Source organism: Triturus cristatus, chromosome 7 (genome assembly GCF_964204655.1).
Source record: "Triturus cristatus chromosome 7, aTriCri1.1, whole genome shotgun sequence".
Lineage (NCBI taxonomy): Eukaryota > Metazoa > Chordata > Amphibia > Caudata > Salamandridae > Triturus > Triturus cristatus.
The window spans coordinates 1564851823-1564874539 of record NC_140590.1 but is presented as its reverse complement, the minus strand read 5'-3'; the positions used below and the strand labels follow the sequence as shown (position 1 = coordinate 1564874539).

Genomic DNA, 22717 nt, shown 5'->3' with positions numbered 1-22717 from the left:
TGGTGCCGGTAGACCCGTTCTCTAGACACATGTTTCTGGGTTTGGCCCTGCATCAGCACACACCAGTAATTGTAGAGAGCAGAGAAAAGTCATATGGGAATGCTGAAATGCTGCCAAAGTATTTAAAGGTCACAGTGCCACTCCACAGGCACACAGGTGCATACCAGGTGAGCATGTCAGCTCATTGGCTCAAGGGACTACTTCTGAAAAAAGTGTTATCATGCATTGCATTTACCATGATGCATTGGGGAAAATTGAGTTCTGGGATGTAAGGCAGTGTGCCCTCACCCTCCTTCTGTTTGGAAAGGCTTCCTTGAGCTACTGAGCTGACAGAGTATGTTTAATGCACCTGCGCACAGTGAGTGGTACTGAGACTTGAGAAGACTTTGGGCAGCATTTTCAGCACCACCAACAGTACTTGCTGCTCTCTACGGATGAAGGAATGAATCAAGAAACACTTATCTAGAGTTAAACAGCTCAGGCTGCACCGACCAGGGTAAGAAAGTAAAGACTACTACTAAAGTAAGTGTTATCGTGCACTGCATTTACCATGATGCATTGGGGCAAATTGAGTTCTGGGATGTAGGGCAGTGTGCTCCCACCCTCCTTCCGTTCGGAAAGGCTCCCTTGAGCTACTGAGCTGACAAGCTTGTGTTGATGTACCTGCGCCCAGTGAGTGATACACAGACCTGAGAAGACTTTGGGCAGCATGTCCAGCAGCCCCAATACAACTTGCTACTTTAAAATCTAGACTACTACTGAAGTAAGTGTCATCATTCACTGCATTTACTATGATGCATAGTGGCAAATTGAGTGCTGGGATGTAAGGCTATGTGCTCCCAACCTCCTTCTGCTTAAAAATGTTGGACGTTATGCTGGTGTAAAAGTTTGCACAGGTTTTTTGCTGCAGGGAACTGGTACAAGCAGAAAGTTTACTTTCAGAGGACATGTTGGATATGAAATTGTTTTGAGAAAGACAGGGCCCTATTCACAGAACGAATTTAAGACAAAATCCTAAACTTACTACTTTTGGTATTCAAAGAAGGCGATTAGTAGTAGTAAAGTTAGGATTTTGTCTTAAGTTTGACTTAAGTTTAACTTAAGTTTGACTTAATACAGACTTAAGACAGACTTAAGACAGACTTAAGACAGACGTAAGACAGACGTAAAACAGACGTAAGACAGACTTAAGTTAGGATTTTGTCTTAAATTTGTCTTAAGTCTGTCTTAAGTCTGTCTTAAGTTTGTCTTAAGTCTGTCTTAAGCCTTTCTTAAGTCTTTCTTAAGTCTTTCTTAAGTTTGTCTTAAGTTTGTCTTAAGTCAAACTTAAGACAAAATCCTAACTTTACTACTACTAAATGCCTTCTGTGAATACCAAAAGTAGTAAGTTTAGGATTTTGTCTTAAGTTAGTTCTGTGAATCAGCCCCACAGTTTCTGTTCAAACCGGTTCCCTCGCAGGTATCCCAAGTGAATTTTGAATTCAAGGTTTGCCTTTCTGACTCGAAAGTGGAATTTGTACACTGTTATTGGAAAGCCAGAAATTATACCATCTGGAGATGGTGTCTTTGAGTGACTGTTTAAATAGCCAACAGAACGAAAACTGTGTACAACTTTGTTCAATGTTAAGTTTATAGGGGAATTAACAATGTGCAAAAAGGATTTTGAGATGTGGCTCTCTGGTCAAGTGAGCGAGTAGACTTTTTAGAGCAATGGTAGATGTGGAAATGATCAGTGGGTCAATGGAAGTTCTGTGGTACATAAAGAACCTTGGTAGGTCCAAAATGTGATAGGTCACAGGAGAACTCGGGCACTGAAGGGGGTAAGGAGGTGTTACAGCCATGTGGGTTGGGTTTTGAGGAGGGATATAGAGCAGAGGTTTTATTGTAGATGACTAGGGGTTTTACTAATGAAATAAGATCAGAATAAGGATATGATTTTGTGAATTCTGCCCTGCCGCAATGAAAAAGTAAAATGTTTGTCAACCATAAAGCGTGTCTGTGACTCATGTCCCTCAATGTTGTCTTGCCTGGTTCACAGCAATGATGAGGCCAGGAAATCTCACTCACCCAACATCTAAAAAAAAAATGCAAAGGAGGCAATGGAGGAAAATGTTAAACATATATTAAAGATGCTTTTTACCTGAACAATTAGTACCTTGTACTACAAGTGTTTGGTGTAAGAGGCAGCTCCTTCTCTCTCCTCCCAAAAATAATCACAACAGATTACTCTACTGAAAGAAAGTGATTTTATTAAAAAGTATGGGGATACATTGAGTGAGAACAAAACAAAGGAGTGAGAACACACAAAGAAGATCAACATGGGCAGCATCTCTATGTAGGACTCCATTTCTGCATTCAGATATCAAGATTGCTTACGCGTAACAAAGGCAAAGAGTCTTCAAACTGTAAAAAAAAAAGAAATCAGAACTAAAGATCATACAGTTTGATCAATGATCAAAGCATTTATAGTGGCCACAAGGAATGACACTGCTGAGACCGGAGTTATCTGCTAGGCAGGATCTCATATACCTAGGACTGAGGATTTTTAGGGGCACTAATAATTCTTCTCTCAAGCCAAGTGGTGCTAACATCCTAATTCACTCTTATATATCAGTCTTGTACAATACTTTAAATCAACATTTTATTACATCACTTAGAGTAACTGAATTGACTCCTCAATAAAAATGCATTTTTTATGACAAATTAGTAAGCCTGGGCAAAGCACTACGCGACGCTCGCGTAGTTTGCGAAGTTTGCGCTACTTCGCACTACGCGAATTGCACGTAGCACAGTGCAAACACGCGTAGCTCAGCGTTGCGTAGTGCAGCGGTCATTTTTTGCTTGCTCGCGGTCCTCAACATCAAGTTGTCGACCGCGAGCAAGCAAAATGACATCACGGCGGGACTTTTTCCTCGTTTGCAATCAGCATCATCAAGTTGGCGATTGCGAGCGTGGAAAATAAACCTCCCGGCGAGATTCTCAACGCGGGGAGGTCAGGTTTCTCATTTTGAGTGGTCGCGTATGTTCGCGACCGCTCATGATGAGAAACTACCAGTCCGCGTTGAGAAAGCTGCCGCTCGAGTAAAAATCTACTTGAGCGGCAGAAAACTACAGCTCGCACTTTGCAAGATGCCGTTTTCAATGATTGCACAGTGCCGGATGCTTGTCCGCATAGTGCAATCATTGAAAATGGCATCTTGCACAGTGCGAACAGGGTACTACGCAGTTCGTGAAGTGCTACGCGTAGCTCGCGTAGTGCGAAGTGCATTTTGCGTAGCTTCGCGTAGCGCTACTTCGCGAACTACGCCCCGGGTTACAAATTAGTACTACAGAGAGAAATCTGGCCTACACAGTTGGATACCTAATTTGAAACTCCAGTCCCTGCATAGAATCTAGCATCCCTGAAATCATCTTTTTTGTCAGTTGGCAAATCACTTTCATCCTGAGCCTGTGCATCCCAAGTCTCGAGAGCTGTCACTTCATCATGTAACGTCATCATGTGACAGGTTTCTATATCTACAAGCTGTCCGCTTATCTATATTTCACCCATTATTCTCCACACTCTCTGACCATTGCATGAAAATATATCAAGTCCTTTTACCCATAGTATGCTGAGGCCTTGGTTTTCTAAGACCACATTTCTTAACTCGTCTATTTTCTTTACTCGCTTATTTTCTGTCAAACGTCTAATTTGGGTGCCTAGTGCCTGGTTATTCCTATTACACAGAATATCTCCATGTCTGTTCTTTAATGCTACCTATCTACCCAACAGCCAGATCTCTTCTCCATAATATTATTTCCATTTCCTCATGCTGTCCATCAATTCTAACTTACCCTTAAATCTTCGGATCCATTTCCAGGATCTCACTACAACAACTTCGGCAGGATGCACTTTTGGGCGCAGTCAACCGTGCAGCACTTTAGATTGTCAGTGCAATGGTAATCGCTGGTGCAGTTGGGGGTTGGTGAGCCAGTCACCGCTTGACATGTAGTGTTTACCTGTGGACATGTACCAGGCTTTTCTGTAAAGAGGTGAGAATGTTAGAATGGTCAGTGCTATACTGCTACACAAAGTAGACATCAATGGTTATATCATTTTAAATCACCCATAGATCCCAAATCATATATTAGATACTTACCTCACCTGAAACCAAATAATCATAGTTAAAAGAGGCAAGAAACATGCTTTGGCGATCAACATTATATAACAGATAGATAGGCGCATTATAGAACAGCTACTTCAATTTTATCAAATCCTACATCACAGACAAAAGATCTTCCTTTTATCCTAAGATTGGAATCGCAGAGGAGTGAGGCTCTGATCAACATCACATGATTAAAATCAAACCAGGGCGTGGAGCTTAGCCCAAGATGGCAACATACCAATAATAAGAGTTCTCGACATCAACTGTAGAGTAATAAGCATTTGGTCAGCCTGATCCTGACTCTCCCTAAATGATACTTGAAGCTTAGAAAACCAGTGGAGTTGTTGGCGGACACGAGAAGAGGGAAAAGCAGTTAGACAACCTCCAAAACCATGCCTTAATCAACGGATTTCACTTCTGCACCCTCAGAATTTTTAGGGACCGCAGATTAAGGGGCTGACAGAGGAGGTGTGATCCGCTTGTTAAGCAGAAGCTTAGCAGTGAGGTGAGTGGTGATGAGGCACTGTTCAAGCACAACAGATGGATGGAAAGTCCCACTGGGTTGTGTGGCTAGAGGAGACTTGGATGTATGCAGGCATACAGAGAGCCCACTACGGTGTCTGTTAGCGAAAGCATTTGCTAGGAAAGAGGCATGAGTTGTGGGCATCACCTAGAGGGGCCAGGTCCAGCGTTGATGGAGCAAAATGGAGGACCTGCACTTCTGGAGGGAGGATGCCTGCCTCCCCCAAGGATCCAAATGTGCCTGTGAGTCAGGACCCAAAGACCCTAATCACCTGAGTGAGCTCTGAAGTCTTCTGGTGATGTGGCTGGTGAATACACTAGGCCATAGATGCGGGAGGTGGGCAGAGATATGGCTGGTGCCAGAGTGCAATATAATAGTGAGGAAACAACAACAAAAAGGATACCTGCCACACAATACTTTGAACACAAGGAAGCTGGTCATGCAGGGTGAGCACTGTACTGTGGAGTGGCTTGCCCCAACACCAGAGAACATGCAGGTAATGGTGCATTGCACTAGAGAAGAGACAGGCCAGTTATGGTGTATCAGTCCTCGGAGGCTGGTAGCTGTGTACATAGAGTGCCTGAAGAATGAACACCTGCCCATCACATACAGCCATTGGTACAGCCCCTGGGGTGGACACAGTCAGCCACAAGTAAACGACTGGTGAATACTTTGTGTGGGTAGGAAGACTCAGGCTTCTCACTCGTGGGTGAGCCCTGTGTTCTAAACTTGACATGTCAGGGCACTGCCTTATGAGATGACAAGAGTACAGGAGAAAGCTGGGGGATTGCACTGATGTAATGGGCGTAAGGACCCTCTGCTTTGGGTATGGTGAAAAATAGAGAACACCATATTAAAGGCATACTCTAAAAAAGAGGAGTGAGATGTCAGCCAAGCAAAACAAGGTTAGTGTGACAGCCCCGAACCCAAGACACACATAAAAGATCGAGATGAAGAAAATAACCAAAAGCTGTGTCAAACAATCTTCCAGGATATGAAAGGAGAGATAGGCTCAATAAAAGAACACATACAGCAGAGTCCTAAAGAGATGGGAAAGGAGGTCTCCAAGGTAGATAATTAGGTCTATGCCCTCCAATAGACTATGGATGAAAAACCACTGCAACTTGAAGTATACAAGGTGAGATCCTCTGGCGTGACAAGCAAGTCATCATCCTCCAAGAGAATCAAGAAGAGAAATGCTCTAGTTGAAACGATACTCACATCAGGGGGAACCAAAGTGGGCAGAAGGGTGAGACATAGAGAAGAACTTGTAAGAGCTCTTTGATGCGATGTTCGGAAAAACAGGAAGTCATCCACAATGGGTTGATAAAGTTCACAGAACCACTCCTGTATCCACTGAGAAAAGAGGCCTTCTGATATGGTTGCTCACCTCAAGTTTTATGAAGAAAAATAACTCACTATGGAAAGTGCAAGCAAAAGAAGGAATATATCCTATGGTGCAGAAATTCAATTGTACCATGGCCACTGACGGATCCTACTCCAGAAATGGCACTTGTTCAGACAGCTTAGCAAATTTATGAAAGACAAAAGAGGAAGGTACAAAAGGCCCACCAGTATTGCATCATGTTTATATAGTAAGACACACAATGGGCCACAAACTCTCTATCAGAGACTTGTGAGATCATGGGCATTGCAGCAGACAAGGACTCTATGGATCTTGCCTGGCATGAGGCCCTGCCACTCTAATGGGCCCTTAAATGCTGCAGAGTGCAATTCCTGGTTCGAATGAAATCTTGGCAGTACACAGAACAAAAGGTGAATAAATTGCGGAATCTCTTTGCTCAGTTTCATATCACACTTCCTTACATAATGCTTTTAAGGGACTTTTGGCATCATAAAACCCAAAGACCCATTTGTTGACTCACTGACTGTTTTCCACAGCTCCTCTAGACTAGCAGGGGGCCTCCAAATTTAAAGAAGACTTGCTTGAAGGATCTCAGGCCCCCCCTAGACCCTGCATACTGCGCCACCCTGCCTAGGACGGAGTGCCCAGAAGAAGGCCTTTTCTCTTTACGCCATCCACACTCGGACTCTACTGCAGGCTCAGAGCACAGTGCTAGTGGAGCTATAAGCCTGTAGATCCAGGAGGGGAGGACAAGGAGATGCAGTGTACAGAGGATCCTACTTAGTTTTAGGACATCAATGAGGTGAAGCCAACTATTCCACAATGTCTCCCCTTCCCCATTAATATTCCAAGGAGGCCTGTATTTATTGGGCTCCCCTCTACCCCCTTGTAGGCTCCATCACAGCACCCAGGTGCCGCAACCTCTCTCTTTTCTCTCCACCTCAGTCACTGATGCACAGAACTACTTCTCTCTGTATCCCAGCTCTAACTTCATGATCATTGGTTTTTAGCCCACACCCAGTGTTGAGAGGCTGATGCCCGGTTCTCGTCTACAGCACCTTCCTCACAATCTAGTACCTACTTTTTGTGGCATATTCTAAACAAAGAGAATTCTTGTGCAACAGGGACCTACCCCTTTTACTCCCCGCAAGGAGAGAGTCACACCTCTATATGGGAGATGGTCTTGGATTTCCCATTCTGGAGAAAGTAGAGGAATGAGACCGGGCCCGTCGGTCACTCAAATATTTTCCTGTTGATCTTATTGTTATTTTCTTTCTTTCTTTCTTTCTTTCTTTCTTTCTTTCTTTCTTTCTTTCTTTCTTTTTTCTTTCTTTCTTTCTTTCTTTCTTTCTTTCTTTCTTCCTGACCCTTGGAAGTCTATCATACCCCACCCTAGACCTCCTGCCCTGCCACATCTTAATTAGTATTTCCCAGCACCCATACTGTTATGAGGGATCCTAACTCTTGCACTCTACTCTCCTTCAATGTGTAGGGCCCCAATTCATCCAATGAACATTGACAGATATAGAAATATGTAATTCAAAATTATTCTAACATCCTCATTCTCTAAGAAACTCATCTCTTGAAATATGATCAACATTATATGAAGCACAATTAAAATACCCACCAATTTTGTGCCGCAGCACCCTCCAAATCAGGTGGAGTTGCTATACTGTTTAAAGCATGCCTTTAATCCTGTACCATCATGAAAGATCCTTAGGGTAGATACTTAATACTCAACACAATTGTAGGGCAAGATATATTCCTTACACAAGTGATGAGGGGCTAGCTGGGGAAAGCACAGTGAGACATCATAGCAGTGGGGGGTCTCAACCTGGTTTGGGTCCCTCAAATAAACAGGAGCCATAAGGCATGCCAGGGGGCGGGAGTGATGTCAGCTTTATTGAAAAAGGAAATCTTGGAGTTGGGACTTGTTGACACCTGGCGCTACTGCCACGCTGACATTCAGGAGTTCTTGTTTTATTCTCATGTCTACACATGCTATTCCCTCATTGACTATCAGTTCACTGTCCATGCTCTCCTACGCACCATTGATATGATCTCCATCTCAGACATTTCCATCTACAACCACGCACATATCACTCTCACATGTTGAGGAGGACCAGGCTAGATTGGGACAACCTACACTGGTGCCTCCTCCCTCATATCCTCAGGGATCCCGTGGATAAGCACATCATCCCTCAGGCAATCACCAGATACTTCCAACTCAACGCCCTTCCTGACACCTCCCCCCACACTCTTTAGGCCGCATTTAAGGCCTCTAAACAGGGTGCGATTTCCAATGTGGCAATCCCCACAGTGACAGAATTGTGTTTGTACAAACAACCCCTCACTGCTGCTATTCTAGCACTTGACCGAAGACAAAATCAAGAACCTTCAAAATGCGGTCTTAGACAACTAGCCATCCTAGACTCTACTCTAAATGCATAAAACACACTAAGCAAAACGGTCTTTACTGGTCCTCAAACTGAGATATTATGACAAGGGTGACTACTGGCATGTAAACTGCGACTCTAAAGGTCTAAGCTCCACATAGCCCATACCTACACAGGCCCTACATCCTAGGCCATCTCAGAGGAAGTCAAACAACAAGTCTTTCGAGATTTCTATCAGCAGCCTTACACTAGTACAACAGAGGATGTAGCAGCAATCTGAGTCTACCTTATGGTTTGTGACTAGGAGCCCATTGTGGACTGCCATAGGGAAATACTGGAAAAGCTAATTGACTCTACTGAGCTATGACTGGCCCTCTAGGCCATGCATCTGGGTAAAGCCCTGTGACCAGATCGTCGCCCGCCCTCTTTCGACAAGGCCTGTCACCCACTCTTTTAAAACCACCTCTTAGCGCTCTTAAACTCTTTCACCTTCTGCTCCAACATTACTCCCACAATATGGGAGACTGAGATTGTACTCATTTCAAAACCGGGCAAATTTGCTTGTCTTTCCTTCCCATAGTTCTTTTACATATAGTCGGCAAGCTATACACTAAAATACTGGCCATAAAATTGGACCCTCTACTCGCTGACTGATCGATCCTGACCATGTCGAATTTATGAGTCTGCGCCACGGTGCCATCGAGAACAGGGAACTAGCCCACCTAGTGGATCATGTTCACAAATTGAACATCCCAGTGATGATCCTTTTTACTAGATGCAGAGAAAGCATTTGACTGAATAAGCTGGGCCTTCGGGGAAGCAGTCGTGGAGAAAATCCACCTTGGCCCAAAGATGAAAGACAAAAACATGGCAGCATATTTTACCCCAACAGCAGTTATTAGGGTTAACGTCAAGCCCATGCAACCTCTCACACTAAATGGTGGAACAAGACATAGCTGCCCTTTATCACCCTTGCTCTTAGCTCTAATAGTGGAGCGTCTTGCTATTAAAATATAGGAATGGCCCCTGGTGAGAGGGCTCCCCTTCGGGTGCAGACCTTGCAAAATTCACTTTTTTGATGAGGGCATCTCTTTACTCTTTCCAACTCTTCCGAATCGTTATCTGTCTTGGAGGAATTTGAGCAAGTCTCAGGTTTCAAAATCAACATAACGAAATCACACATACTCAATCTGATGATCCCTTCCTGGGATGGCCCTCTCTTGCAGGCACTAGCTCTATTTTACTGAGCACCACACAGTATCCATTACTTGGGCCTTAACAATACCCCTAAACTTGAAGGTTGGACTAAAGACAACTAACCATAATACCACCACAGATCCTAGAAACTGTCCGGAGATTGCAGTCTCTTTGCCTTTCCTGTCTAGGACACATTAATGTTGTACAAAGATGTAAAGATAAACACCTTACCAAGGCTCGCATACCTATTACTGTCACTTTCTGCACCCATCCTCACCACTGACATCTTATTGCTTCGAACTAGACTCCTACCCTTCAGATGAATAGACAAGAGATCACTTGTTTCCGCACTACTCCTAATGCTACCAAGGGACAACGGCAGTTTGACATGCCCTAACGTGCTGAATTATTATAGAGCTGCACACTTACGCTACCTCTCAAAATGGGTGGTCAAGGAGAGTGAGAAACCATGTACCACATGGACAGAACAGTGGGATGTTCCTATGGGGCCTGGCTTCCCTCACACTGCACCTTTGCTCTAAAAGCCCATTTGTTATGTGCTGTGTCTTCACATTCATAAAATTACTATTAGCAAAATTAAACTTGCAGTTTGTGGATACTAAAAAAACAGTAAGTTTACTTTTGTGAATCAGGATCATGCTAGGATTTTGTAAATTGCCAAAAGTGTAAATTGCTCAAAAGTGTGAGCCTCCAGGCCATTTTGGAGTACATTTACACTCAGATTTTGTGGATAGTCAAAACGTAGTAACTTACCTAAAAGTGTAAATTACTCATAAGTAAACGTTCCCTTTGTGAATCATCTACAGCTGAATTTACTTTCAGACTGCAGATGGTTTTACTGGGTTTGATTGACATTTCCCTTTGTTCTCATCAAAAACACAAATTAGGAGAAGGGTCTAAGGGAAATTATATTTAAAGACCTGCCCAAGTCCTAATCCCCTACTCTACACTTATACAACTACGACAATGGACTGGGGGTCTAAATGATATCGAACTAGGTGATGTGTGTCCCTATCGAAGGATAACTGTTCTCTCATCCCTGGCAAACCGAGCTGAGCAGGATTCCCATCAAATTACTCAAAAGAGGGGGGGTCCCTAAGGGTAGGATGGGTAGACAGGGGAAAAGGGAACAACGGAAACCTTCAAAGAGAGAACAGGCCCCACTGTCTACATACAAATGATATAGTTACGCCCAAGGTTGGGTCACATTGGGTAAAGAGAAACCCCGGGCCGGAGTGGGCTCAAAGAAATCAGAAGGACAAAGAAAATAAAAGAAACATATTTTATTCAAACAGCAATGTTGTGATAATATTCTTTCCTAGAATGATGAGTAATATAACAAATGGTTCTTTTAGACTATAAATACACAGTCCCACACAAAAACACGAACATACACACTCTCATTCAAACAACACATTCATATTTATGACAAAAACTGATACACATAAGACATATTGTACATATCATCATTATCAACACATTAAAAATCGCCTCAGTGGAGTAAAGCTTCCAAGAAGTGACAGTTCAGATAGGCTTGTGTATTCCCATTTAATGGGATAGATACGTTCTTTCAATAAGCCCAAGAGGGCAGAAGCCAACGCACGTTTCGGTGTAAGCTACACCTTCATCAGGGCAACGACGATGTAAGGTGTGGGACGACACAGGGAGAGCCTTTCAATCCACAGAACTGTTTGCAGGTCAGCTCTTCAAGGGGATATAGAAGAGGCAATAGCTAAGCGACAAGGGGGATACATAAGTTCAAAAGTGTAGTTAAATCAACTACCCTCCAAAGTCAAAGCCCGGTAGTAGCGCTGGAGTTAGGGGGGCCAACCGCGATCAGCATAATAATTGTGTGGGTCCCAAACTATTGAAATAAGGCCCAAACGGTATTTCTATAGTGCGTCTTCCGGTCCGGCAGAACGTTAAGAAAACGCAAACCGATTCATGGAAACCCGACAGATCGGGGGAGGGTGCAGCAGATATCAGGTTCGTCAATGTGATAAATGATCGTAGACAAACACGGAGCTAGAACGGGAAGCGGATCCAGCGGGATAATTACAGCAGTAACAGGTCCTGTGCCATCAGGACCTGTTACTGCTGTAATTATACGACAGTCCATTGTCGTAGTTGTATATTTCCCTTTGTTCTGACAACACCGCAGTATCGGATTCCCAAAGCGTGCACCAACCTTCCTAGCACTGTCCCAAGTTTGTATCAACCTTGTCTCCCTTCTTCCATCACATTAACAACATCCCGGATGCTTCATCATTAAAGTTCTGATTGCCCAATTAAAACCCTTTTTGGTATCCAGAGGGTTTGAGGTTTTCTCACCTTTTAGAAGGGGCACGCACTGCCGTTCGCAGTCAACATCACAACACTTCGTGTTATCTGGGCAGTCCAAGTCCCCCTGGCACTTGAACGTTCTAGGCAAGCACAACTTTGGATCGAATGGACAAAAACCTGGCCTCTCTGTAAAAGAAAGGAAACTCATTGAACGACGCTGGAGAGTGGAGAGAATCAAAAAAAATAGGAGGAACATCATGATTTGTTTCAATGAATAATCCAGTTTTCTACAGAATGTTAACCCAAGCCATTACTTCTAATAATCTGTTTGTTGGCAGTTCATAAATCATGTGGCGTATTTCACTCTAATAATTCTGGCTACTGCTTCTGTCATGTGGATCACCTTGGCAAAGTTGCAGTAATTCCAAAAATCAGTTACTGCATTACTCCACCTACTAATCTTGGTATTAATGCAAATGTAACTTTATATATAGAACAGGGCTGCTGACAGGAGTGGCATAATAAAGGATTATTTCTCCCATTTTAGGGTTTATTTTCATTAAAACAGTCTTCCTTCTTTCTGCCAAAAGACTAGCATTAGCGTTCCCCAAAAATACCATAGCTCTCTGACTCCAACCTCTTAGCAGATCAATATCCACCATCCTCCATTTATATGAGCTTCTTCGGCCATATCCATAATCTTAGCTAGAGGACCAAGGGTATCTAGCAGTTTATCTTGACACTGTTTCAGAGACCATTCTAGACCTTTTCGTGGATCTTTCCCTAACCTAAATAAAAAGGAGATTAACTCTGGGTCTAGATTAGGAGTATAACACACTTTATTATCAATTTGAGGTCTCGAACATTCTGCCTTTATACAAACTGGCCAAGGTTTACAAAGACTTTGTGTCAGGCTTACGTTACTTTTTTTATGATGACCTGCTGCAAAGTCTACTGGTGAGGTCTACAAATCAAAATCTGTGTTGGGTTGTGTTGGAAATTTGATTACTGGCTGAGAGGGGGTAAACTCCTACTCAAGCAGCAACCACCATCTCTGTGAGGGTGAAACACAAGTAAACCCCAAATTAACCCGTGCTTAACCATTTGGGAACTTGGCACAAAAGCAGCCAGGCTGAACTTAGAGGCAATGTGAAAAGTATTTATGCAACATTTCAAACAGTAGTATGGTGAGAACACACAACAAAAAGAAAATCCCACAACAATTTCGAAAAACAAGAGTGAAATGTAATAAATTCTTTAAGATCAAAATGACAATAATTCAATCAATAGAACCGGACATAAGCGTTTTCACATTTTTAAGTAAAAATAGTGACTAGAAGCGCACACTGTGGTTATCTGGTCAGACCAGAGTAGTAAAAGTTATAAATTCATGCCAAATGCAATGGAGCACACCCCCTGAACAAAGTAACTTGCATCCTGGATTGTAGAGTGTTGCGAGAATGCATAATGCAGCAACAGTTCTGAGGATGCCATTGACAAGGGGCGTGGAATGTGAAGTCCTGCATCAAGGATGCATCATGCACCGGCGGTTCTGAAGAAACTGAGGGGCTGCAATGCGGAGTCCTGCATTGTCGTTGAGGATGCTGTTGACGAGTGGCTTGTTATACGAAAACCTGCATTGAAAATGCGTCACGCAGCAGCGATTCATAGATGACTATGAGCTGCAATACGAGGTCCGGAGTCAGTGGATGCGTCGTTCTGCGGCGGTTTCAAAGAAATTATGAGGATACGTGTCATGCTGTGTCTGTTCTGCTTACAGGACAGCTGTGCAGACAAACCACCTTCAAGCCCACTTCCAAGGGTCCAAGACTGGGATGGCACCATTTGGGGGGGTAGGACTTACAGCAGACAGGGTCCAGGTGCTAGGTTCAAGGTGGTTGGAGCCTTTACTGTCCCAAAGCTCAGATCAGGAAGTCAGCCAACAAGCCATTAGGTGGTCCTGGGATCAAGTTGTAGTCCTTTCACTCAGGCATTCGGGCAGCTGGGCAGCCAGGAAGAAAGCAGGGCAGCAGAGTAGCAGTTCTTCTGGCAGAGCAGCGTAACAGCTCATCTGAGTCTTCTAAAGGTCCAGTAGTGTGCTTAAGACTGGGGACTGAGGTTCCAATATTTATACCTGGTGCCCATTTTGAACTAAGAGAAGTGTTTGCAATTTCCTGCCTTCCTGTCCTGGCCCCAGCTTGTCTGGGGTTACAAAAGACTAGTGTCATTCCCTTTGTGAGGTTGCTCAGACAGAGCCTTTGTGATGTGCACTTGTGGTAGGTGACAACTCCTCCCCGTGACAGCTCCTCCCCTCATTAAGTCAGAGATGGCGCATCCTGCCAACGTTTTCCCCTTTGCTTCACTGTCTGTGTCTGTGAGCAATACACAAAGACCAGCTGCCAGCTACACCTACTCATGTGACTCAGGATACAGTCTGCTGGCACCAAATGGTTGGGACAAGAAAATGGAAACTTTCCAAAACTAAACAGCTAGAAAAAGGCCTTGCCTGCTGCCTTATACTAAAGAGGTGAAGACAGAAGTATTCAAACCAGGTGCATTAATTCCCAGACGATATTGATCGCAACACTTTCTTTATCTTATTAAGGTTCAATAATAATAAGACAAGGTACAGTGTGTCAAATGCACAGTCAAGAATCTAATTAACTGTGCATAATAATAAAAAATTCAGTCACAAAGCCAATTGAGGGATCACTCATGCTCCCAAATGCAAAAAAGTGAAAAAGCAAAAATCATGTGAAATAATACATACTCAACTTATAATAAGATACATTCAAAAACATATCGCCTAGGATGCCAATCAAAAGGATTTATTTGGTACAAGTGGAAACATTTCCAAACTCGAATTTCCACAAAAATGTAAGAAGGGGACAAAGTGAGGATTGCTATGGTCCACCTAATCAGTCCATTTGCCCTTACACAATTATTTCAAACTATACAGTCCATCACTCTTGGCCCGATATTGTTGACGTGTTTCGACCTCAATTGCTTAGAGTTCTCTCAGCCCTGTGGAACAAGGAATCAACATTCACACTGTGTGTAGGAGGGGGGGTGAGGAGAGGGGAAACTATACATATGGGCTATAAGTAGATATGCTTGTAACAGTGGGCCCGATTCACAGAAGTAATCAGAGACAAAATCCTAAACTTACTACTTTTGGTATTCACAGAAGGCATTGAGTAGTAGTAAAGTTAGGATTTTGTCATAAGTCTGTCTTAAGTCTGTCTTAAGCCTGTCCTAAGTCTGTCTTAAGTTTGTCTTAAGTCTGTCCTAAGTTCGTCTTAAGTTTGTCTTAGGTCTGTCTTAAATCTGTCTTAAATCAAACTTAAGACAAAATCCTAACTTTACTACTACTAAATGCCTTCTGTGACTACCAAAAGTAGTAAGTTTAGGATTTGGTCTCAGATAAGATCTGTGAATCGGCCCCTTACTCACTTACTTCATGGATGACTAATATTTTACAAAACGCACAATTCAATGGTCAGTAATCAAACTGTAAGGTTATTGGATGGGACAATCTGTAATGCTTGTAATCATTAGCAGACTGCTTGGTGGCCTCCTGGTAATTTTAAAAACTTCATTTTGATTCCCCAGTTTCTTTCTTATTTTTCAGCCAATGTTGTTGCAGCCAATGACCCAAGACAACCAGCATAGACAGCCCTGCATCAGTAGCTTGCACCCACCTGATTCTCTGTATGTTAATGTCGATGCCTTTCTCGAAATCAGTCACAGTGCCTCTTTAAAGGTTGTTCCTCCCTTGGTTATACCTTCTACTAATCATTGGTCAAGAGCTATTAATGCTTTCCTGTTATTGGGTGGCTAGCGATCAGTTTCTAGCAGCAGCTGTCAATCACAAGCTAAAACGGGCCATAAACAAGATCCTTTTTCATTTTTTCAGACAATTGGGATCTGGAAAGTAAGGCTCACATGCTGGAATCTCCTGCCTGATTTGGCTTGTGAGTGTTTTTGGTCGACATATGTTTGCTGGTTTTGCGTCAGCCCTGGCGATTCAGCTGATTTTAAGTTTTTAATTTTGAAGAGTAAGAATAAGCGGCAATAAATAAAACATGAGCAGTGTTATAGCTCCAAAGAGGCAGATGTAGTACAGGATACAGCCTAAAACAAGCATTGGTAAATGCAATAGAGTTCGCCTATGTGATTAATAATAAGTTGTTTTTTGTTGTAAGTTGTAGCTTGGTGAGTAGTTGTGCAATCTAAGTTACTGAACCTCTGTTAAGTGCTATGAATTGTTTATTGAGAAAGGCAATATATGAACAAGTTACTTATCTTCGGTAACAATATATCTGTAAGAAACATAGGTTAGTTGTAGATTCCTTACCTTAGAATTACCCCGAGGCGTCAGACTGGATCCGGAATGTTTTTCGTCAGCAGTACCCCTGCGCGTCGAAAGGTGGTGTCGGTCGGCTCCGCGTTCGTCGTTGTCGTGGTGATCACTGGGATGATGTCGCGGTAGCTACTTAGACGCCACCCTCGCGCGCTGACGTCAGTTCTGTACACGACTTTCAACGCCAGAGCGCAGAGCCATGCAAGACATTGACCACTGGTGCACAAAACTAGGGCCCTGAAAGTAAATCCTTAACCCTAGAAGTCAGTTCGCAGAACGGGGAGGATGTGTGGAGCAGTAAGGAATCTATAACTAACCTATGTTTCTTACAGATATATCGTTACCGAAGGTAAGTAACTTGTTCATCTGAAAGAAACAGTCCGTTATAGATTCCTTACCTTAGAATAGATACCCCAGCAATACCAACCCCGGAGGTGGGTCTGCGAACCAAGTTCACACCAGAAAGTCCTGGAGAACAGAACGGCCAAAGATGCCGTCTCTCTGGACTTGGCTGTCCAGGCAGTGGTGTCTTGTGAACGTGTGCAGCGATGCTCACGTAGCTGCCTGACAGATGTCATTATGGGGGACTCATGTCCCAAAGCAGTGGTAGCTGCCGTTGCCCTGGTGGAATGGGCACGCAACCCCACTGGCAGCTCCTTCTTTGCCAAGTAATAACACGCTTTGATGCACAAAACAACCATCTAGAAATGGTCCGTTTGTGCACGGCCCGACCTTTTTTGGCACCCATGTAGCCAACAAAGAGCTGGTCATCCACCCGGAATTGTTTCGTGTGATCCAAGTAAAAGGAAATCCCACGCTTTGGATCCAGACGTGGAGCCTGTCTTCTTCTTTGGAAGGATGCGGAAAGAAGGTGGGAAAAGTGATGTTCTGTCCAATATGGAAAGGAGTAACCACTTTGGGAAGGAAAGAAGGACGAGTTCGAAGGACAACCTTGTCCGGATGAACAGTCAGAAAAGGAGGTTTAGAATATAGAGCTTGGAGCTCACTCAGCCTGCGCGCAGAGGTGATGGCCACCAGAAAGGCAGTTTTCAAAGTCAGAAGCCTGAGAGGACAGTTATGTAATGGCTCAAAGGGAGCGCACATAAGATATGTAAGAACAAAATTCAACTCCCACTGGGACATCAGGAAGGGAACAGGAGGAAAAAGATGAGTAATGCCCTTAAGGAAGTGATTTACATCAGGGGACTTGAAAAGAGAAGGCTGATCAGGAAGCCTAACAAAGGCTGAAATGGCTGAGAGGTAGCCTTTTAGAGTGCCCAGAGCAGAGCCCTTGCTGGGCCAAAGAAAGAAGGAACAAGAGAACCTCAGAAAGAGGGGCGGAAAGGGGATCCACAGCCTTTGCTGTGCACCATGCCACAAATTTGTTTCATCTGCAGGCGTATACCGTCTTAGTGGAGGGACGCCTGGCTGCCAAGGTAACATCATAGACTTTGGGAGGAAGGTCGAAAGCTGTCAACTGCCCCCGCTCAATCTCTATGCAAGGTGGTGGAGGCTGGACAGGTTCGGGTAGAGGACCGTCCCCTGCTTCTGCGACAGAAGATCCTCCAGAAGAGGCAGTCGGATAGGAGGATCGATGGCCAAGTGCAATAGCTCAGGATACCAGACTCTTTGTGCCCAATCCAGAGCCATAAGAATGACTTGTACCCGTCCTCACTTAATCTTCTTCAGCAATCTGGGCAGAAAAAGGCGTATAGAAGACTGCAACTCCACTCACGACTAAAGCGTCGCTGAGCGAGTGGCGCCTTGGAAATCCCAATGCACAGATTGCTGACATTGCGCGTTCTCTTCGGTGGTGAATATTTCTAACCAAGGCTCTCCCCAATGTTGAAAGAGACCTTGCACCACCTCCGAGTGAAGATGCCATTCGTGATCCATCATGCACCTGCGGCTGAGTTTGTCTGCCCTGGCGTTCAGCGAACCTGCCAGATTTTGAACCACCAGGGATATGCCCTGATGTTCCAGCCATGCCCAGAGACGGAGAGCCTCCTGACATTGGGTCCACGACCCCACCCCACCCTGTTTGTTGCAGTACCATATCACAGTGGTGTTGTCTGTGAACACCTGCACCACTCTTCCCCGGACAGAGGGAAGGAATGCTTTGAGTGCAAGACGAATTGCCCGAAGCTCCAGAAGGTTGATGTGCTGCCTGGACTTCGCTGGAGACCAGAGGCCTCTGTTCTCCACCTCCCCCATGTGGCCACCCCATCCCAGAAGAGATCCATCGGTCACCACTGTGAACTCTGGTTGGGGAAGGGAGAGGGATCAGCCATTGACCCAATCCTGGTCGTTAGCCACCACTGCAATTGGTATGCAGTGCCCTCTGAGACCTGGATGCATTTGGACAGGTTCCCCTAATGTTGTGCCCACTGGAACGTCAGGTCCCACTGCAGAGCCCGCATATGCCACCTGGCGTGGTCCACCCGCAGGATGCAGGAGGCCATCAGGCCCAGTAACTGGAGGGTCATCCTGATCGAAACTGGGATAAAGGCTGAAAGATCGGAATCATAGCCTGAATATCCCAGACTCGCTGTTCGGGAGGATAGACCCAAAACTGCGTCATGTCCAGAATGCCTCCGATGAATAGAAGCTTCTGAGAGGGAGTCAGGTGCAACTTCGGCACGTTGATGGAGAACCCAAGTGAATGCAAGAGGTTGGCCATAGTCTGGTGGTGGGAGACGACAGCTTGGGACGAGCTCGCCTTCAACAACCAGTCGTCGAGATAGGGGAAGACTGAAACCCCTGATCTGTGCAGATGAGCTGCGACCACCGCCATCCCTTTCGCGAACACCCAACGGGTGCTGTAAGGCCAAAGGGGAGCGCAGTAAACTGATAATGTTTGAGGCCTACCATGAACCGTAGGTAACGCCTGTGGGCCGGCAGGACGGAGATGTGAAAATAGGCATCCTTCAAGTCCAACACTATCATCCAGTCTCCAGGGTCAAGGGTAGACAGGACCTGAGCTAGCATCAACATTTTGAACTTCTCCTTCCGGAGGAAGCAGTTGACGTTCCTGAGATCCAAGATAGGACGCCGACCTTTGTCCTTCTTGGGCACCAGAAAGTAGTGGGCATAGCAACCACGACCTACTTCTGGGGCAAGAACTCGCTTGATGGCTCCCTTAGCCAAGAGAGCCATAACTTCCTGTTGGAGAAGGGCCAGATGATCCTCCGACATGCGATGGCACTGAGGTGGCATGGCTGGGGGGTAGTCTCAAAGAGGAGGGAGTAGCCCCTTTGGACTATTTGCAGAAACCCACCTGTCTGACGTGTTGGTGCCCAGGGGGGTGATGGCAAATCCTGCCACCCACTGACGATTGGTGGCCCTGGAAAGTCAGACTAGGAGGGTTTGGAGGTTGCTGCAGAGGGGCAGTGCTGGCTCCCAGAAACACGACAGTGGTTCCCAGGTCCCTGGCCATGCAGGGGCCGAACAGTTTGCTCCGGCCTGTGGCCCTGGAAGAGACATCATCGGGCACCCCTTCTGTAGCCACGAAAGGGGCGAAAAGCAGACTGCACAGGGCGAGTGGTGGAAAGGCCCACGGACTTGGCCGTAGCCCATGAGTCATTGAAGTGCTCTAGTGTGCTGGCTGCCTTGTCGCTGAACAGGCGACGGCCATCAAAGGACATGTCCATAAGGGTAGCTTGGACATCCCCAGAAAAGCCAGTTGATCTCAGCCAGGTGTAGCGTCGAAGGGTTACCGACGTGGAAATCGTCCTGCCAGCGAATGGTAAACTTTACTGTGTCTCTCCCTTCGGCAACTGCACGGGAGAGTAGGGCCTAGGCCTCCTCCAGGCGCTGGGGCAGCACTTGCGCCACCGTATCCCACACGGAGTGGGTGTAACAGCCCAAAAGACAGGCAGTGTTTACCAACCACAGTCCCAAGCGGAGGAAGAAAACATTTTCTTCCCAAGATGGTCCAGCTTTTTGGATTCCCTATCAGGTTGTGTGTTAGGGAATGCGCCTTTGGATATGGAGGCTTGGACCACCAAGCTCTCAGGGGTGGGGTGTTGGGAGAGGAAAGTGGGGATGCCCGGGGCCGGGCGGTGGCATCGGGCAATCATCCTATCCACAGGAGCTCCTGTGTTGGGCCTGGACCAGGTCTCAAAAGGATGTCAGTGTGGGCTTCATTAAACGTTAGCAGGGGCTCCGAAGAGCTCGCTGCCACTTGAAGCACCTCTGTCAGGAGGTTAGTCCTGACTGCCACTGTAGGTAGCTCGAGGTTGACAGCCTCAGCTGCCCTACGCAACACCACGGCGTAAGACGCTCCCTCCTCCGTAGCCACGGTAGGAGGAGACAACATGGTCTGGTGAGGTATTCAGACCACTGGCTTCCCCCAGTTCCTCTCGCCAGTCCGGTTCGTAACCTAGCTGGTCTGCCAAAGGGTCTCCAGACCCCTCCCAGTCCTCCTCACCCTCCTCTGGCTGCCAATCGGGTCTCAAAGAGCCAGGGTAGAAGAGAGGCACAAAAGTACCCGTCGACGCCGGATCCGGTGTCGGACGATGCCTGTCCAACTCCGTGTCTACATCTGGGTGGAGGCCAGGGTCGACGGCGGCTGGGGACACAACTGGTGTCGGCTGTGGACATGGAGCCGGTGGAATCGGCGCCGGGGGAGGTGTAATCAGGTCGACTGGCATCGATCTCGATCCAGGCCTGGATCCAAAGGGGCCCTGCGGTGCCGGGGCTGAAGCCGCTGGTGTCAAAGGCCCTTGGCCCCGAGCTGAGACCGGGGGGCCCAAAGGCTCATCGGCGGAGTCGGGCTGCCAAAAGATGGCATGCATCGCTTTGTAAAATATATGAAGCTGGGCAGGTTCTCTCTGGGTCCTGGAAAGGGAGGGAAACTCGGAGTTGACCCTTGGGGCTCTGTATGCGGAGCTGTGTGAGGGGCAGCAGCCGCATCCCTCGTCGCATCGGCAGACCGTCGGGGAGAAGTCGAAGAGCGACGGTGCTTCTTCGACTTCTTCTTGTGCTCCGACTTACCTGAGGAGTGCAAAGACTTTGAAGAAGACTGGTGGGGTGGCTCCACGACTGGTCCCTCCACCTCCCACGTGACAGGGATCTCGAACGGCGCGGAGCCGACTGCCGGGCCTCAAGAAGCTTTCGGGACCGCTTCCGCAAAGTCTTCATATTCATGGTCCGGCAGTCGGAGCACGACTTGGTGTCGTGGTCACACTCCGGGCAAAACAGGCACACGTGGTGCAGATCCATCACTGACATCAGCTGGCTGCAGGAGCCACAAGCCTTGAATTCGGGTATCCCTGATGTGCACCAGGAGTTGAAGACTCAAAATTGACGTTGACAAAGGGCGACAAAAAGTCAGTCAAAAAGTGACTGGAGGTACCGCTCTCCCCGGATCTGTGCTGGCTGGCGCAGAAAAAGAAAGAACTGATGTCAGCGCACTAGGGCGGCATTTAAGTAGCTACCGCAACGTCATCCCGGCGACCACGATGCCAACGACGAATTCGGAGCCGACCGACGCCACCTTTCGACGCGCTGGGGTACTGCTGACGAAAAACTTTCCGGATCCAGTCTGACACCTGTGGGTAAGTCTAAGGTAAGGAATTTATAACTAACTGTTTCTTTCAGATTGTGCTGTTACTGGTGTTACTGTAAAGCGGGGACATTAGATAAAGGGTGTAGGACCAAGGAAATAAAGATGCACCCGATAAGTACACGTGAAATGGGTGCAGCCTCGGTCAAGCTCCTGGAGACTATCAATTCACTCTGTAAATTTGTACGAGTGTTTTCACTTTCATTTCAGTCTTGCTAGTGACGCAGCCTCTGCCCCTTACCACCCCTCCCCGACATATATTGGCACCCTTGCCTCAAACCCAAAGGGTGCCAGTACTTTGAAGACCACTTGCAACAACTCCACCCCTTTATAAAGTACAGTATACATCACAGGTGAACAAAAATAAGTCATGTATCTATCTTCTCCTTACACTTTTAATTTACAGTGCTACAAAGGCACACCTAAAGCTTAAGGAGCTATATAAAAAGCAAGTTTGTATATTCAGTTAAGATAAGATGCTTAACAGTGAACCACACATGCAGGTCGCTCCTGTCACACAATAGTTCTACTAGAGAAGCTCTGCTTTCATAACTTAACTAAGACTGTCTTGGATTAACGGCGGGCACAAATTAGTTTATTGGCCTCTTCCCATCTTAAATGCAGCACAGGTTGCATATTGCGTCCATTTTATGTGAACAACGCTTCTGATGAGGACTGACTGTCATCAGAAACAGCACCAAAATTGTATGAGAAATATGAAAGCATGCTGCAGAATATTTGTATGATGATTTATGTGAGGTGAGGAATAAGCAAGGAAAATGTAGCACAACTGTCCAAATTGAATAACTCTGGGTGCATCTATCTGCAAGTAGCACTTAAGAGGCTTTCTGTCCGCC

The 22717-nt window shown here is 45.9% G+C and overlaps 1 protein-coding gene across 1 annotated transcript in view; it reads right to left on the bottom strand.

The window, feature by feature from the left end:
- Nucleotides 1-2229: 2229 nt before the first annotated feature.
- Nucleotides 2230-22717, bottom strand: part of LOC146812387 (uncharacterized) — a 110833-nt gene continuing 90345 nt past the window's right edge. Inside the window, exons 7-9 of the mRNA XM_085619390.1 lie at nucleotides 11980-12117; nucleotides 3835-4022; nucleotides 2230-2403 (exon numbers count right to left, since the gene is read on the bottom strand). Coding sequence (XP_085475516.1) covers nucleotides 3868-4022; nucleotides 11980-12117 — 293 coding nt within the window. The 3' untranslated portion in view covers nucleotides 2230-2403; nucleotides 3835-3867. The remainder of the gene's footprint in view (nucleotides 2404-3834; nucleotides 4023-11979; nucleotides 12118-22717) is intronic.